We start from the raw sequence: 15,275 nt of genomic DNA on the forward strand, positions 1-15,275 counted from the left end.
TCGGGCTAAGGGATATATGTATAATAGTCAGCGTTACTGAATTTGGACCCACAGGTTATATAGCTAAACACAATTCATACCTTAGATTACCTTTTCTTTGAACGATATCAAAATTCATTGGCCACTTAACCGTTAGCTCAGTCTATCAGTTTAGTGTCGTCTTTGAACTTTGATATAGAAAAACCTATGCCTTTGACAGACACCAGAAAGAGAATTTCTGTATGTCTATACCCGACCCGAGGAATTTGACAACGAAACGATATACATCATGATCTCCTGTTGAGGAGCCCTTAAGAAAAGCACTAGGGCCTGACGCTACTGCTGGAGGAAGTACTGGGAGCTATACTCTACTGACTGTCATCCACTGTGGAGTGAGTGATAAAGGCGAGTACATCAACAAGGTGATCATCCTAGACAAATGTCAGATCGTATGTAGCGCACTTGAGCGGCTCGAGCAGTGTGTTGAGAGCTCCAACAGTCATCCTCGGCCAACTGTGACATAAACGAACGAGAGGTTAGAGAGGCTACATTTCCTGTTGATAGCCTCCTCCATCGAGATGACTCAAACCCTTTGCTGTAAGGGATTCCAATCCAGTTATGCCATGTTAGAATCTTCATCCGAAGCGTTTATGAAATTTGCATCCGGGAAGTTTAAGAGGTCTTTGTTCTTGTGGTCGTCGATATTCATCAAATCGAAAGCTATGAATTCGAGCTATGATATAATTAAGGAAATGAAAAATATAGTATTCGTTGAAAAAAAAGAAAACGAGAAGAGTGAGAGAGGACTAAAGAAAACACTTGAGCCAAAAAGATATATAAAACATGGAAAGGAAAGGGGGAACACCGAAGTAGATCAAAGACAAAGGCCCACATCACAGGCGCAGGGCGACCAGGTATATCAAACAGTAGGAGAACTGAGCTAAAAGTACTGTATACAAATGTGGATGGAACAGTGGATACGTGGTAGCGATCAGAGGTTAAAGACAACGATGGTGGGAATCAAGCCGATGGATCTGTTGAAGAAACAAGATAGCGAAGAAGAATGGGAGAAGACAAAGGAGGCAGAGGAGTCTTTAGTTCCTCCATCGTTTCCTTTTGAAGGATTCTTATTAATGTAGTGATTATGGATAAAATCAGTCCATGTTTTTTCCAGGAGTATGTTGTAACATTCTACAGGCCACTTAATGAGATGGCGAAAGAATAAATGAAAACTAAGTGAGAGGCAGAATGGTTCCAAAATAAAGTGGTTTTGCATGACGATCTTCCAGATTTCTCTTATGGACTGGCTACTAACATAGAAATAAGGTACTTTAATGGGATGTGTTTCCATAGACTTCCAGAAGGCATTTCATACTCCCCAACACGTACTGATAGTATTTGAGATTGATTTTCAGGCAGGTATAGTAGGAGAACTCCTTTGGTGAGACGAAAATTATCTGAAAGGAAGAGAACAAGAGACGCAATATCAAGAGAGCCTTTTGAAACTGGATTGGCGTAACCAGAGGAGTCCCGCAGGGCTACGTTTAGGGCCGTAGTTATTCTAAGTACATGACTCGCAAGAGGGACCTGAATCATCCCTGAATGTGCTTATGGATGTTACCAGAATTATGGGTGAAAGTAACAAGTGTACATGATTGCAACATTCTCTACTGACACGTTGAGAGATTCCAGCTTTTGATCGATATACTATTGATGTCAACCGCAAAGTGATGATGATAGGCCACAGTCATACAGTTCCAGGTTATGATCTGTCATCTTCCAGTAGATACATATTACCTCCCCATATTGTACCTCTCTCTCTCTCTCTCTCTCTCTCTCTCTCTCTCTCTCTCTCTCTCTCTCTCTCTCTCTCTCTCTCTCTCTCTCTATTTCATTCTTTTCACATTTATTTTTCTTTATGGCATGTTTGATGTTCAACAGATTTTTATAACTTTTCTCAACAACATGTGTAGGCATTTTTCCGAATAAGTGGAACACTGACATTTGCATAAAGATGCGTATTTATGTGTTGAGTAACAGAAGGCTGCGGATAGGGGTAGATAAGTATAAAAAAAAAGTAACACATAAACGCATGAATTTTTCAGAGAGTTTCTCCTGTACACTTCAGTACTCCGTGAGACAACTCCTGGGAAGCGTAAACTTGTTTTGTTTACATTCGTCAGCTGTGTTTACACATGTCAGCTCTTAACAGGTCATTAGTGGCCACTCGCTTCTCTTCCATCATCTGAATGCTCCCTCACAGACTGGAGGGCTAACTACTTTATTCACGCGTGGCTCAATGCAGAGTCTCTCATCAGGGGGGAGGGGATTTGTCAATAAGTAATTCTTGCCTCCCCCTCCAGCCCTGATGCACAGAATATAATTGATATAACGAGTGCGGGGTAGAGACGAGCAGGTGTGTTTGTATAAAGGAATCCAATCTATAGAGGGTCGAAGTACTTTCTGATAACTTACTGTGATTGTCATTTGCTTTTTTCCCTGGATTTGGGCGGTGTGACCCTTCATATGAACTATCAGTTTACAAATGTCTTTAACTCAGAAGCACTTTTAGGGAAAGCGGGAAGGTCGGAGAAACTAGTGAAGAAATTTGTGGCCTCGGAAGATAGGTGAGTTGTGTATCTCTTCTGTCGGAGGTGCTTGGTGGAAGACCTCTTGTTACAGATCCTTTCCGGAGGAATTGATTCCAGCATGTGACATTTCCTCCTTGTATTTTACTATGTAATGAACTGACGATGAATCAGTGAAGCATTCGATTGTCACACTGTTCCTGAAACGAAGAAAAATCACTGTTTAATGGTAGAACGACGTTGATATTATGCCTTGCCTGGGAACTGATTATGTTTATTTGATGAAGTGTGACGTAAGAGAGAAAATTAATCAAACGAGCGTCTGTATTGGAGATGTAGCTGACGTTCTGCTAAACCTTACTCCCAGCCAGTGGATGTCTATTTCCTCATCCTCCTTGCAACATTCCAGATTTCTATGAAACTGGTGTGTTATCAGCCCTCAGTGGGTTGAGGGTTGTTAAACCTGGTCTTTGTGACTGTGATCCCCATAGAAGGGTACATGTGGTCTTGGAAGTGAGAACTGTGCCGGCAGGCAACCACTTACAACGAGAGTTTCAGATTCGCGTCGCTCAGTGGAACGTTTAGGGAGTAAATTATGGAAGATGCAAATGTATTCAAAGAATGGAATCTGAATACATCAGTTGTATGTGCAATGGAATTGATTTATAGAACGGAGATAGGTGTGTAGGATGAGGTTTGCTAGACGGTAAATACGGCTTTGTTAAGAGAGACTTGGGGATTCTACCGAAAGATGAGTAAAGACGAGACTGCTTTCCTTCGAGTGAGACAAGGTACATTAATTCTGGAAAGGATTCACGATAACTAACTTGATACGATAAGAGTAGCTACAGGTAACACCATACGGATGTCTGAGGGTAGACTTGACAGTTACCTCGCCTCAAGTACATGACTGATCGTATTTGTGTTCTCGAAGTTAAAGCTGAGAGATGTTCCTCCTTGAGTTACCCATTTGCCTGTCGTCTCTCTCCACACGAGGCTCTGTGTTTCTGATATCTGCCACTGTCACCAGTGGCCTCGAGAGGACCCACTGGTGTGTTGCTGTTTGCATTCCTCTGTATTTGTGTTCCTTTGTATCCGCTGATGGAAGACGGTGTTGCCATCTCGCAGCGGGCCTCTATTTCCACCCAAAGACTGGATGTAAACCAGCATTTTATATATCATACGTCAGGTGCATGTGTGTGTGTGTGTGTGTGTGATCTGTTGCTTTGCCGTAGAGATACAATGAGAAAACATTATTCTAAGAATCATTCATGTTCCATAAAACATATGTGATTCGTAATGTTCTCTTTATATAGATGGGATGATGGGAATACTAGGAGCTGCTGTGCTTGAAGACGAACCCAGTCTTGCGGTTTCCCCTTTTGTCCCATAGATGGCTCTGAATTCTACGCAGTTACTACACAGTATTTCTCACGGGTGGTGAAGGCTAGGGTTTAGGGCAGTGTAAGAGCGTAGATGACTTGACAAAGGTTAAGCGAACCTAAGATAAAGTTTAGCGGGAGAATAACACACGAAACTGAAAGTCAGACGTCATTGTGTACCAAAGGTATCCAGCGACTCTGGCAACCTAGGTATAGGGCATAACGGGAGTCTAGTTGCGTCTCTTGCTAACTAGTGCTAGCTGCTAAAGTGCCCAGACCTTGGATGGGGTTAGGTTCGTGTGTGCGGCACCTCATTAGGCTGCCGTACCTACCAGGTTCTTTTGTCTATCTGTCTCCCATCAATTTCGTTGCTCCTCTAGTTTGCTGTGCCTCATGGGGTGCTTAGACTATATATATATATATATATATATATATATATATATATTACACCAACACATAGATGCATACAAACACAACGGGAAAAACAAAGAGACAGTCAGACACACAGACATGCATACATATACATACATACATATATATACTCAGTTTGGTAAACCATAGTCATATAGACAAAGTTCTGGAAACCAGAGTAGCAAGAGCATTCCCTTGCCCACCCTCTCATAGCAACAGCAATAGAATTCCCAGCATTCCATTGTGATTTCCCCCGCAGTAAGCAAAAATCCATAACATTAGCCATCAGTATCTGGTCTGCCCCTCTCCTTGCACCCCGTCTGGTATGCAGATGAGCTTGGAAACACTCCCGTGGGGGGAGGAAAGGAGCACGTCATTTGCCTACCTGTCATGAATAGTGGGAGGAGGAGGAAGAAGAGGAGGCGGCGCCCAGCAGCTGTTCCCTGCGTTAACATCCTCGCGGAGGGTCTGAGTGTGTGTGTGTGTGCGTGTGTTCCAGACACACCCACCAGCACACACAACTTCTCCAGCACCAGTTGGTAGACTGTCCTGGAACCTTAACTCCCAGCAACAGATTCTGGTGCTGGAATGTTTTTCTAAAAGTCTGGTACTTTTACAATTTCTTGAGACGCGGGTGGCTTCACTGCAGATTGAACTACTCCGTAGTTATGGCTGTGAGGAGTCTTGCTTGCAGATGCGATGAGATTTAGTGGTTGATTTTGGAGAGTGTCCAGCTCTGGCGGTAGGAGCCAGGGATTCTGCTCCGTGCACCACTGAATATTTAGTTTCTGTTGATCTGACGTGGGTTTTGTAATGAGGAAATTTGACTTGGCTGAAGACCTGGAGTCTTGATTTGGTTGAAGATCCTCTTGTATAGAGTATATATGGTTGTCTCTTCTTGTAATAGAAGGTCTTACCTAAGTTGTAAAATCTGAGGTATTTCGTCCAACTGCAGTTTGGAGAGGTTGTTGTTGTTGGAAAGATTAGTCTGGGTGTGTGGAAGCTTTTTGTTTGACCTTATCAGAAATGGTGAGGACGTTCGTAGATCTGGTTGTTTCTTCTGGCTTAAGGATCAAAGTCTACTGGTTATGTGCAGATGTAGGAAACTTGTTTTAGCTGTGAATTTAAGCCTGGATGCATATTTACTGACTCGTATCTTGATATACTTTACGTGTTTTATTGTGTATCTCAAATGATCTTGTATTCAGCTATTTCATACTGTTTCTAATTTCTCCTAAACACTATAAATGGGACTTATTTTCTTTCTCCTTTCACATCAGAAAACGATTGCATTGTTTTGAAATTTGAAATCCACTGGTGAAATTTTATGTAGTTCCTCGTTTCATCTGCAAACACATGACGATCAGGGGAACGTTTTTTTCACTAGAATTATTAAGATACATTTGACCTCAGTTTTAATTCAGCTTCTAACTGAACTAGACATTCTAGAAGTCCTATATCGTCATTCACTAATCATAATGAGTCTTTTGTTTCCTCCAAGTTACTTATGCCTTATACCACTCACCACCTGAGGAAGATGGAGTATGTATATATACGTAGGGGCAATGATGCAGTTTACACATACGCGGTTTTTGCTTTGATTTCGACGTCTGTAAGATCCCTGTGGTCGCCAGTGTCTTGCGAGAACCAAGAACCTTTTTTCTGTCTGTCTCTCTGTCTCTTCAGGCGTCAAGTTCGTGGAAGGTCCAGGCCTCCAGTGTTTACATTGGAAGGATCCCCATCGCTTACTGGTGGCTCGCCTGCTTCACGTCCTTACGCAGGATATCTTCCCCTTGCTTTGAGTGCGTGGCGGCCTAGGCTTGGTTGCGGAAGTCATTCGAAGGTTCCCGGATCAAAGTGCCAACGTACTGAGCGCATTCACCTACACAGCATAATCGTATTCCTTTTCCACTGATTTGAAATGCCATTTACAAAGGCACAGTCGAATGGGTTCATTTGTTATTTTTCTTATGCATTAATCATTCACAGAATCACAGATAGTCTGATAAAAACTTTCTACTGAATATCACTGAAGCTTTCTATATTTCCAATCGTTTGTTGTGATTACTTCGAAAATTTTCCGTATTGCTATTATTTCACTTGTTAAACACTTTTTTCATGTTCACTTCACTATATTTTTCACGTAGCAGACTTATCCCTGCGAAGCCATGGGTTCTCACAAACAATTAGACACATTCACACTGCACTTTTGGTTGAAATTCGTAAATATAAACTAACTAATTTCATTCGTGACCTTAACTTTCTCAAGAGCCAACAGGTTTGTGACAAGATCTCTCTTATATTTAAAGAGTTAAACCCCGTTTAGCTAAACGTCTTCACACCTGGTCCTACAACTTGGCCAAGGGTAGTCTGGCATGGCCATACGCGTCGTCGCACCTGCACTTGGGACTTCACACACTGTAGCAACAGCCTTCAGCCACCTCCAGAGGATTTCATTCCCGGCTGGACATCCTCACGCTCGACCATACGTCATTAGGCCAGCTAAGAGGGACTTCAGGCTAGAAGGAGATCCAACGCCAAGACTGGAAGCCATTGCAACCTCCCCGAGTCTATGGTACATGACCGCAAAGTGCAGTAAGCTTCCCATGTGAATCTACCAATTTCAAGGGGAAGCCTGAGAGGAGTTATAGATAATAGGGTCCTGAAAGATGATTTGAGAACCTTATAGTTGACCTCAGAGTTTTTGTGGTTGATTTGACGGTCTTTTCGATGACTTGAAGTTTACTCTGGGAACTTGAGGTCTCGTGTAGGTTATCTAAAGTCTTGAAAGATAACCTGAGGGTTTTACTGTTAACTTAAGGCCTTTACGGATAACATGAGGTCTGTGCCAACGAGGAGGTCTGCAAATGTAGACTAAGGTATTTTAAGGTAACTTGAGATCTTCGAAGTCTTGAACTTCGAAGTCTTGAACAGAACTCTTCACCTGTGACTTGATATCCATACATGAAACCTGAGATCTCATGACGGATCCATATCCTTAAGATGTAGTAAGATATCCTATAGAGCAGTTGGAGGTCCTGTGATATCCTATAGTGCAACCGGAGGTCCCCTAATGGGCGTTGAAGTCCACAAACAATCTTCCACCCTGAAAATAAAAGAAGATTTTAGGACAGGATAATTAATCGAAATTTCTTCACTATGTTACCTACGTCTATGGATTAATTCCTTTCAAGAACAATCACACGTTGGTGATCTATACACAGCTGGAAAAGGATATATGTGTTGTACAACTTCATCAAGGCAGCAGGTTTATACTGTATGTACGTGTATGTATGTATGTATATGTACAGGCATATAAAAATGGTATGACGATGGGAAATGTCTTCTGGTAGCAAGACAATGGTGAGGGAGAGGCTAGAGTGTTAGCACCATCACCATCATCACCATCACCAACAGTACCTCCAACACTTTGCCAAAAGACGAGCAGCAGATAAGATATTTTACGACACCACTCTGTCTCCACAACAAGTGGCCTTATCTCTCTCTCTCTCTCTCTCTCTCTCTCTCTCTCTCTCTCTCTCTCTCTCTCTCTCTCTCTCTCTCTCTCTCGATCTCTGACCCGACTGTGAAAACTACGTCACTGACCTGTAGGAAAGACCCTTCTCGACCTTGAACTTAGGCCCAAGTGAGGGGGAAAAACTTGATAAGGTCTTAGGGTCAGTGTTGAGGCTGTCAGTGACCTTGAGGTGTGAGAAGGGTAGAATATTGGGTCTCCCAGACCTGTACAGGCAGGGGAGGAACGCGTCCCAGGTGGCGCTGTGGATGACCTGGCCTGGTGGTGGGTATCAGGTCTCCCCCACCATCTGCTCCCCGAGAGAGGAAAATCGCCATCATCATCCCTCTCTCTCTCTCTCTCTCTCTCTCTCTCTCTCTCTCTCTCTCTCTCTCTCTCTCTCTCTCTCTCTCTCTCTCTCTCTCTCACCCATTCTTATATCTCTCCCTCGGGAGTAATTTTCTCCTCCCTGCTTTTCTCAACTTTACCTTATCCCATACGAGGCTAATTTTCATCTGTCTGACTCTCTTTTTTCCCCCTCTCATTTTGCTCTTACTTCCCTCTCATTTCGCTCTCACTTCCCTCTGACATCGCTCTCACTTCTCACGGCACATAATTCATCGAGAACAAAATCCAAAACACAAGAGACGCCGTACCACATCCAGCACATCAGACCCCACACACACACACACACACACACAGAACAAAATACAATTCACACATGCAAACTATAAAGATGAAATGCATTTTAGAAGAAAAATTCAAGAAATGTGGGGCGGCTCCCACGAGTGAAAAGAACCCCCATTTCTATAAGATACTGATAAATGATTACAACTCAATGCAACACATCACACAGGACGACACGCACTCGGCACAACACAAGAGAACACATCGCCAGTGTTGACAGCCTCCCTTCCCGCCCTCCGTCATCGCCTATTTAACTATGAGCTAAGCCACAGGTCTGGCACGGGGGGAGGAGCAGGTTTTTCTTTCTTGTTCCCCTCGACCCACATTTGTGCATCAGTTGCCTTTCATTCAAGGCTCCTACAGTGAATAATGAATGCTGGAGGACTCACCATCTAATACTTAAGTAATGTTCTGTGTTAAATGGAAATTTTAGTTGAAAAATAAAGACATTTTTTCAAGAATTATAGAGAATTTTATCCTTTATAACATACTTTATCTTGAGTCATCATTTTTTGTTCATATATTAACGTTTGATTCAGTTGCAGAATATATAGATTGCATTATTGGGATGAAATGTTCATTAAGATATTAACTTATTTAAGTACCTTTTACTTAACTACGTATTTCCTTTCTTTAAGTACTTGAGGGTGACAAATAAAAATGTAATATATGTATATCAGTTAATCACATTAATAAAAAAAATTACATACTTCATCTTCCTAAGATCTCTAGATTAATTATTTTAATAAATGAACCAGATCAATCCATCCAACTAAATATATTATCCAACACGTCAGTCAACTCATACTGACGAAGTAATCGGGATACCTTCTACTACTTTAAAATTCCATATTAAAACTTACTACTACAGGCGATCAGGTCAAGGTTTGGCTCATTAGAGGTCATATAACGCGTTGAAAAAGATGAGTCAGTTCCATGAATAAAGTGTGACTCACTGAGTCACATGGCAGCCAACCGAGTACTCACATCAAATCTTAATATTTGAATAGTACGTTAACGGGGCAGGGCATTAAGAAAACGAGGAAAAATGCAGTACAGATATATATATATCAGGATACATCACCCTTATGCTGTGAGGAGAGACGAGGCAACACGTAATGTCCACCGCTGCTTTCGTATCGTCATTACATGTTTTGTTTACATACGTAAATCCAGGCAACAGGTGCCACCGAGTCATAACAGGTCAAGTGGTACTACATGGCGTGATATTATGGGCTAACTACCTCTCATCTGTCTCGCTCCACCGCTCGACTATGTACCTTCACTCTCCTTCAATATATATTTGTATTTATTGTACCTAGTCGCTGTCTCCCGCGTTAGCGAGGTAGCGCAAGGAAACAAACGAAAGAATGGCCCAAACCCACCCACATGCACATGTATATACATAAATCCCCACACACGCACATATACATACCCATAGATTTCACCGTATACATACATATACATACACAGACATATATACACATGTACATATTCATAATTGCTGCCTTCATCCATAATCGTCGCCACCACACCTTACATGAAATAGCACCCCCTCTCTCCTTACCGCGCGCGCGCAAGGTAGCGCTAGAAAAAGACAAAAAGACCACATTCGTTCACACTCAGTCTCTAGCTGTCATGTGTAAGGCACCGAAACCACAGCTCCTTTTCCACATCCAAGCCCCACAAAACTTTCCATGGTTTACCCCAAACGCTTCACATGCCTTGGTTTAATCCATTGACAGCACGTCGACCCCGGTATACCACATCGTTCCAATTTACTCTGTTCCTTGCACGCCTTTAACCCTTTTGTATGTTCAGGCCCCGATCGCTCAAAATCTTTTTCACCCCATCCTTCCACCTCCCATGAAAGGTCGTGAAGCCAATAGTGAATGCTGATGTCTGGTTAAAAGTTCGGGTATTCCTGGTTATTTTAGATACGTGGTCATTTGGTCTCGACCTGCATCACGAGTGCACTAGTTCGACTCCTCCAGCTATAAGTATTACGCTTGGGTATCGAAGCTGTCTTCTGTATATAACCGTTCGGTATATACTGATGTGTGTAGTGCTCCAGGAATTGATGTACCATATTAAAGGGTTCCATATATATATATATATATATATATATATATATATATATATATATATATATATATATATATATATATCACTGTTCTAGCTTGTCACACTCAGGAGCTGGTTCACTATACTGAAGCGACGAGGTTGAACATATTGGTAATGTGAACATATTTAGCAACTTGATAGCATACTTGACTTTATATTAGCATTAAAACCTTATCACTGTGATGATAACAAAAATAATCGTTATTATCAGTACTAAATATCCAAAATCTTGACTTAAGATGACTACAGTAAGAATATAATGAATTTTACAAAGGCAGTAATGCTCGGAATATTTGATTCATTGTGACGTTCTGATTCGAGACGCAGTGAAAAACACGACGAAGCTGTATTATCGTGGGTGTTAGTGAGTCTCATTCATGAGTAATGAATCTCATGAATAATGGGCTTCATGAATGAAGTGTCTTATGAACAGGTAGATTCGTAGATCCAGATATGATTTCCTATGAATGTAAGATCTTTCATGATGTCCGAGGGAAGGAATAAATCGAATGAGTCACCAGAGACCCGATTCATAAAGATCCGAAACATATAATGAATCAAGCGACTATTCCCACTTCTACGTCACTACAATAAGTCGTCAAGTATTCTGCATAGATTTTAGCCACAAGTTATTAAAACGTCTCATAGAATGAATACAAAATGAGTCGGGTATTTCTCCCTGAATACCAGAATGTCTCCTTTATAATTTAGAGCCAGAAAAGTAGCCAAAGTATGAATAATTAAGACATGTTTGGGAAATATTGCGAGCGCTGATGCTCGGGTTTAGTTGGCAAAGATTTAGGGAATATTCCGACTGTTTTGGATAGCGTGCGAAACATCTGACCGACCTTTGGAATACCTCTACATATACCAGCTATTTTCAAATGGCTTAAAGTAAACCCTTAGGACGTGGTATACCGAGCTATAGTAAACTCCTGGGACGGGGTATACCAAGCTATGGTAAACGGTGGGACGGTGAGTCAATGGAAGTCAAGTTCACAGTTACTTTATACGCCCTAATACCCAATTATCATCTTAGTTTTATAAAACTTTCCCCATGAAAATGACCAAAGTTGTTCGTTCTCCCGTGTTGTGTGTGTAGGTTACACATGCATCAGTAAAACAAAACTTTAGTCAACTAAGGAATACAGAGATTCTCGACAAACCTTTTGAGAGTCCACAACTTTAATGTTGACTACAAATGCCGTGTCACTGTTATGTAAATTATGATCAGCATTGCAATTGTCAATATTACGACACAGACACGCATGTTAGTGTTGCGTAACTCCTTTTTGCTACCAGAAGGAAGTGCTGGAGTGGAAGCCACATCCCAAGGAGAGAAGAGTAAGGGAAAAATGTGTTAGACTGTCAATAACATTCTAGAAATTTGTAGATACAGAGCGAGGTAAACTGGTGGGACAGAGTTGTGCTGAATTTAAAGATTTATAAGATATGAATTAGGTGTTTGTGAACCTTCGTATCAGTGTCTATAAGGCTTTACGTCTCTGACCAAGAACTCTTGAAATAATGCCCCAAAAGATTTATACAATTATGGAGGCCTTGGAAATCATGAAGAGCTTAATTTCCAGCAAAAGTCTCCACCAGTCGCAACCACACTCCAGAGCCGGATGTGGGAGAGAAAGATTGTGTGTTCCAGGGAGGTGAAGATACTGGAGTCCAGGTGCACCTGGTTGAGATAGTGTTCTTGGGTTCTCAAGATCATATGGTCTGACGTCCAGAACAAACTCACTGCCACCATCAATTTAGCCACCACCACCACCACCACAGCAATCACCATCACTACCACCATCACCATCACCACAGCCAGAGGTGGCAGCCTGGATCATCAACAGGGAGAGCCAAATGGAGGATTTTGTTCTCCCAGTTTGGCTTTAAATGGCACTGCCACTTTGGGGTATGGAAATGAAGTATCCCAAGTGGGCAGAGTTGAGGGTGAGGTTAGGATAGTGGCAGGGCTAGAGGGTGGGGTTAGGGTAGTGGCAAGGCTAGAGGGTGGGGTTAGGGTTAGTGGCAGAGTTGAGGTTAGGATAGTGGCAGAGCTAGAGGGTGGGGTTAGGGTAGTGGCAAGTCTAGAGGGCGAGGTTAGGATAGTGGCAAGGCTAGAGGGTGAGGTTAGGGTAGTGGTAAGGCTATAGGGTGAGGTCAGAATAATCGCAAGGTTAGAGGGTGAGGTTAGGATAGTGGCAAAGCTAGAGGGTGGGGTAAGGGTAGTGGCAAGGCTAGAGGGTGGGGTAAGGGTAGTGGCAAGGCTAGAGGATAGACGTTAAGATGTTTTGAACGTCACCCATGAACCTCCCTAGACATCCAATTAAAAACTCATGCAGCAAAGAAGGCTGTGTGTATGTGTGTGTGTGTGTGTGTGTGTGTGTGTGTGTGTGTGTGTGTGTGTGTGTGTGTGTGTGTGTGTATGTGAAAAGGATTAGATAGAATCTCCAGGAAGAACCTGAAATATTTAGAAAAACAATTCCTCAAAGAAAGATATCTTGAAAGATATTCCTTCAAGAAAATCCGGCCCGGGAGGTCTTGTAGCTGCTGGATTCATCTCGAGTTAGCGGCAGTGGTGTTGGGGCGGGTGCTGGGGGGGGGGGGGGGCGAAGTGTTGTGGGAGAGAGAGAGAGAGAGAGAGAGAGGGAGAGGGGGAGGGGGAGGGGGAGATGGGGTGGCGCAGGTGTGCCGCAGGGAGAGGGAGACATTACACGGTCAGACAACTCTCCCCTCTCCCTTCTCCCCCCCTCTCCCCACACCACACACACACACACACACACACACACACACACACACACACACACACACACACACACAGCCTCCTTTGTTGCATGAGTTTTTAATTGGATGTCTGGGGAGGTTGCCTGCTGCCCCTTGCCTCATGGTGTGATGTGTGTCACTGGACGAGTGAGGTGGTGGTGGTGGTGGTGTGTGTGTGTCTGTGTGTGTGTGTGTGTGTGTGTGTGTGTGTGTGTGTGTGTGTGTGTGTGTGTGTGCGCAATTACTGGATGTCTAATTTTACGAGCACTCTCTTCTGTGTAGTAAATAAGATACCTAATTCCATCTACAAGTTGGCACCTTCCACCTCGGTTATATATCTTAACTTAGTAAGCCTAAAAAAAAAAAAAAAAATCTGCCTCTTCTCTCTCTCTCTCTCTCTCTCTCTCTCTCTCTCTCTCTCTCTCTCTCTCTCTCTCTCTCTCTCTCTCTCTCTCTCTCTCTCTCTCATGAACTTACCCAGAACCTTCACTAAAAGAGAAAAGATGAAGGAAAATGTGATATCCTTCAAGTGTACCGTCTTCTTCCAACGATTCTATCCCAGCTGTGGAGTATCCCAGAAGAATCCCAGCCAATCCCGTCTTCCTTCCCCCATGATCCTCCACTCTGTGATCCCAGCTTGGCCATTATCCCCCACAATAGGTCCTGGAAAATCTTGCGTCCTCTCCTCTGCCCTGCCTTCACCTTCAGGAAGTATCTACGCTGTTAACCCCCCCCCCCCCCCCCCAAAGCGGACGGACAGCGCAGCGGGACAGACGCACAATTGATGCTTCCAGTAGTGGCAGCACTGACGCAACCAGAGACGCGAGAGGATCCAGAAGAAGGAGAAGCAAGAGCATCCAGTCGGAGAAGAAGAAGAATAAGAAGCTGAAGAAGAAGAACCTTCTTCAGGTGTAACATAAGAGGGAGAAGGCACAAGTAGCGGAGGGAACAAAAGGAACGAGAGAAGTAACAGTAGCAAAGCCAGCAGGAGCAGTAACAGAAGCAAAGAAGTTAAGGTGGGCAAGGCAGGCCAGGGCGGCACCATAAACCGGTGCTCGCGCGAGGGCAACAACGTTCCAGACCCCCTCCTGGAAACAGTCGGGGGCTGCCTAAGTGTCGGCTAAGTGGATTACATGTAAATAAACTCGCGGTAATTTTCTTTATGTTCGCATTACAGCGCCCCCTGTCCAAAACAAGAAACGTGTGCGATTCTAAAATGAAATGAACTCTCTGGGCGGGGCTGACTGGAAAGTTTTTTAAGGTGTAGTAAGGCGGGAATGGCGGCGGGCCGACCAGGCCAGGTGGCTAACTTCTGGCGCCGGGACTTACAGGATCATTATTTCTGCAAGTTATACTACCGCACTGGAGGATTATACCCACCGATGTAATGCACTCAAGTCCACCTGGGGGGGGGAGGGTTGGAAGGTCGACCTCGGGGTGAGAGTCTAGGTCCCCAGGTGGGTGCGGCCTGGGAGTGTTGGCCTCAAGTGCCTCAAGCCATTTGTATGAAACCAACGACACGACACTCCAAGCTGAGAGAAGTGACAGCTTGAAAAGAAAAAAAAAGAAGAAAAGAAGCTTAAAAGCTTTAACGTTCGTCTGCAGATATACAGACAACATAAAAGAAGAGAGAAGATTTACGGATTGGGTACTTATTTTCAACTGCAATCATCAGACGGAATTATGTGAGACGAAATATGTCTTCATTAAGCAATCAACATTGCAGGCTGGTTTGCTTACTGAAACTTGACATTCGTAGATGTGCATTATATATGCGATGATGACGCCCCGCGAGATCGAAGAATAATACCCCTTCGGCGACGT

At 43.3% G+C, this 15,275-nt stretch overlaps 1 protein-coding gene across 3 annotated transcripts in view; it reads right to left on the reverse strand.

Annotated features, from left to right (window-relative positions):
- LOC139757063 (lachesin-like) overlaps window positions 1-15,275 on the reverse strand; it is a 137,262-nt gene that overhangs the window by 67,424 nt on the left and 54,563 nt on the right. For all 3 annotated transcript variants that reach the window (XM_071677099.1, XM_071677100.1, XM_071677098.1), the window contains exon 2: window positions 4,746-7,466. In XM_071677099.1, coding sequence (XP_071533200.1) covers window positions 4,746-4,815 — 70 coding nt within the window. In that variant the 5' untranslated portion in view covers window positions 4,816-7,466. The remainder of the gene's footprint in view (window positions 1-4,745; window positions 7,467-15,275) is intronic.

This window comes from Panulirus ornatus, chromosome 24, assembly GCF_036320965.1.
Source record: "Panulirus ornatus isolate Po-2019 chromosome 24, ASM3632096v1, whole genome shotgun sequence".
NCBI classification, from domain to species: Eukaryota; Metazoa; Arthropoda; class Malacostraca; order Decapoda; family Palinuridae; genus Panulirus; species Panulirus ornatus.